Source organism: Frankliniella occidentalis, unplaced genomic scaffold, assembly GCF_000697945.3.
Source record: "Frankliniella occidentalis isolate FOCC.00 unplaced genomic scaffold, Focc_3.1 Scaffold138, whole genome shotgun sequence".
NCBI classification, from domain to species: domain Eukaryota; kingdom Metazoa; phylum Arthropoda; class Insecta; order Thysanoptera; family Thripidae; genus Frankliniella; species Frankliniella occidentalis.
The window spans coordinates 336,289-337,982 of NW_026267265.1; the positions used below are offsets into that span (position 1 = coordinate 336,289).

A 1,694-nucleotide genomic window follows, 5' to 3' on the forward strand; every position below is an offset into this window, starting at 1 on the left:
AAACACGTATATAATGAGCATTGTCACAGAGTGTGATATGTTTAATTTTACACTATTCGTTCTCACCTTAAGATACTGGGTTTTGCCCTCAGGACGGGCACCTGTCATTACCATTTTATGTAATTTATCTTTTTGAATGATGGATCACAAATTCGGTCAAACTATCTAAATATTTAATGACAGTTTTGTAGGCTGAATATCATCAGACCACAATCTTACGAAAGTAACAAAATACCTCCAACTTATTCATAAAAAGTAGCATTGAATGACTAGCACAGCTAGTATGAATTAAGTCTCTTATTAGGTAAAAATATAGTTCTTACTATCAACAGCCTTATTTAATATTTGAAGATAAAATTGTATAGAAAACTTATTATTCACAACTTTACAATAAAAATCAATACATGTATTCAATTCATCTTATGTACACTTTTTACATAATTTTTTTTATAAAGGCACATCAGTTTCTTCACACGTTTATATTTTAAAATTATAAAACAAGTAAGAACTGTCATTCTTTGGCAGAACATAAGCAACAGCATGGCAGCTCTTTTCAATTGGTTCATTTGACCATAGGCAAGAGTTTGAAAATTTAAGTTATTAGCGTTTTACAGAAGCTTTGACAAGAAAAGATATGACAATTCCATGACAAAAACTAACTTTACAAGTTCAATGCGGTGAATACAGAGTGCAATGATTGAATTGAAAAAAAACTTTGTACTGTCCATTGAAGAAACTACTACATGTAGTTGCAAAATAAGACAAAATAAAAATCTGCAAGAATAAATTTCAGAGAAAAGACTAATAGTATTTCAATTTCATCTCAATACAAATTGCTTACAAAAAATATGGAAATTTAATTTTGCACTTTATACTATGTTACACATATATACTATCATAAATCTCACAAATTTGGTCATATCAGATCAACAATCTGAGCTACAGACAGATAGAATTAAAATTCTATTAAAAATTTATGTTGATGAAATACTGGGAAAGAGAGGAGTGTTAAGCTGGCTGGTGTATTTGGTGAAGTACAGCTATTCTTGAAGCGAGGCCATATTGACAAGATGTCATTAAATGACATGATTTGAGAATTTTGAAGAAGCTCAAGCATGCTCTGTACTTAAGGGAGTTTTATCAGCAGTTTTAAATTACAATCATAAATATGTGTAGTGATAATGAATATTCCAAAAATTTCATAAAGTTTTAAACCAATAAGAATGTTCCCAAGTTATAAATATTAGATAACAGGTGACAAGAAACATAAAAACGTTTTTTCTAAATTAAATGAAACAAAGATTTTCTTAGTGTAATTTTGATCCCATTAACTTCTGAGGCCAAGAGTTTGTGACTGATATGCAAGGAAAAGTTTAAAACTTTTTTCTGCATAGTCTGGATATTTATTTTATGCAAATGCCATCTTATCTTTTTCACAAATATTTGTGAATTATTGCTAGATATCAAAATTTTATTTGAAAATAAGGCCATTGGTTTTAAGCTTCTGTATTTGAAACCAAAGAATATCAGTTTCTATTTCAAAGCGATCACAAAGGACAAAACTCTTCATGTACCACAAGTTCTGTCAAATTTACCAAGGCTAATTTCTTGAAAGGAGCTCCAGATGTCATTCAGAGTTCTTCTTAGGATGTACTCTTGGATAGAGCTGTAAGAAAATATGACTTAAAAAATCA

The 1,694-nt window shown here is 29.5% G+C and overlaps 1 protein-coding gene across 1 annotated transcript in view; it reads right to left on the bottom strand.

The window, feature by feature from the left end:
- Window positions 1-11: 11 nt before the first annotated feature.
- LOC113214646 (apoptosis-stimulating of p53 protein 1) overlaps window positions 12-1,694 on the bottom strand; it is a gene marked incomplete at its 5' end in the record, with an annotated part of 16,988 nt that continues 15,305 nt past the window's right edge. The window contains 1 exon segment of the mRNA XM_052270790.1: window positions 12-1,666. Coding sequence (XP_052126750.1) covers window positions 1,628-1,666 — 39 coding nt within the window.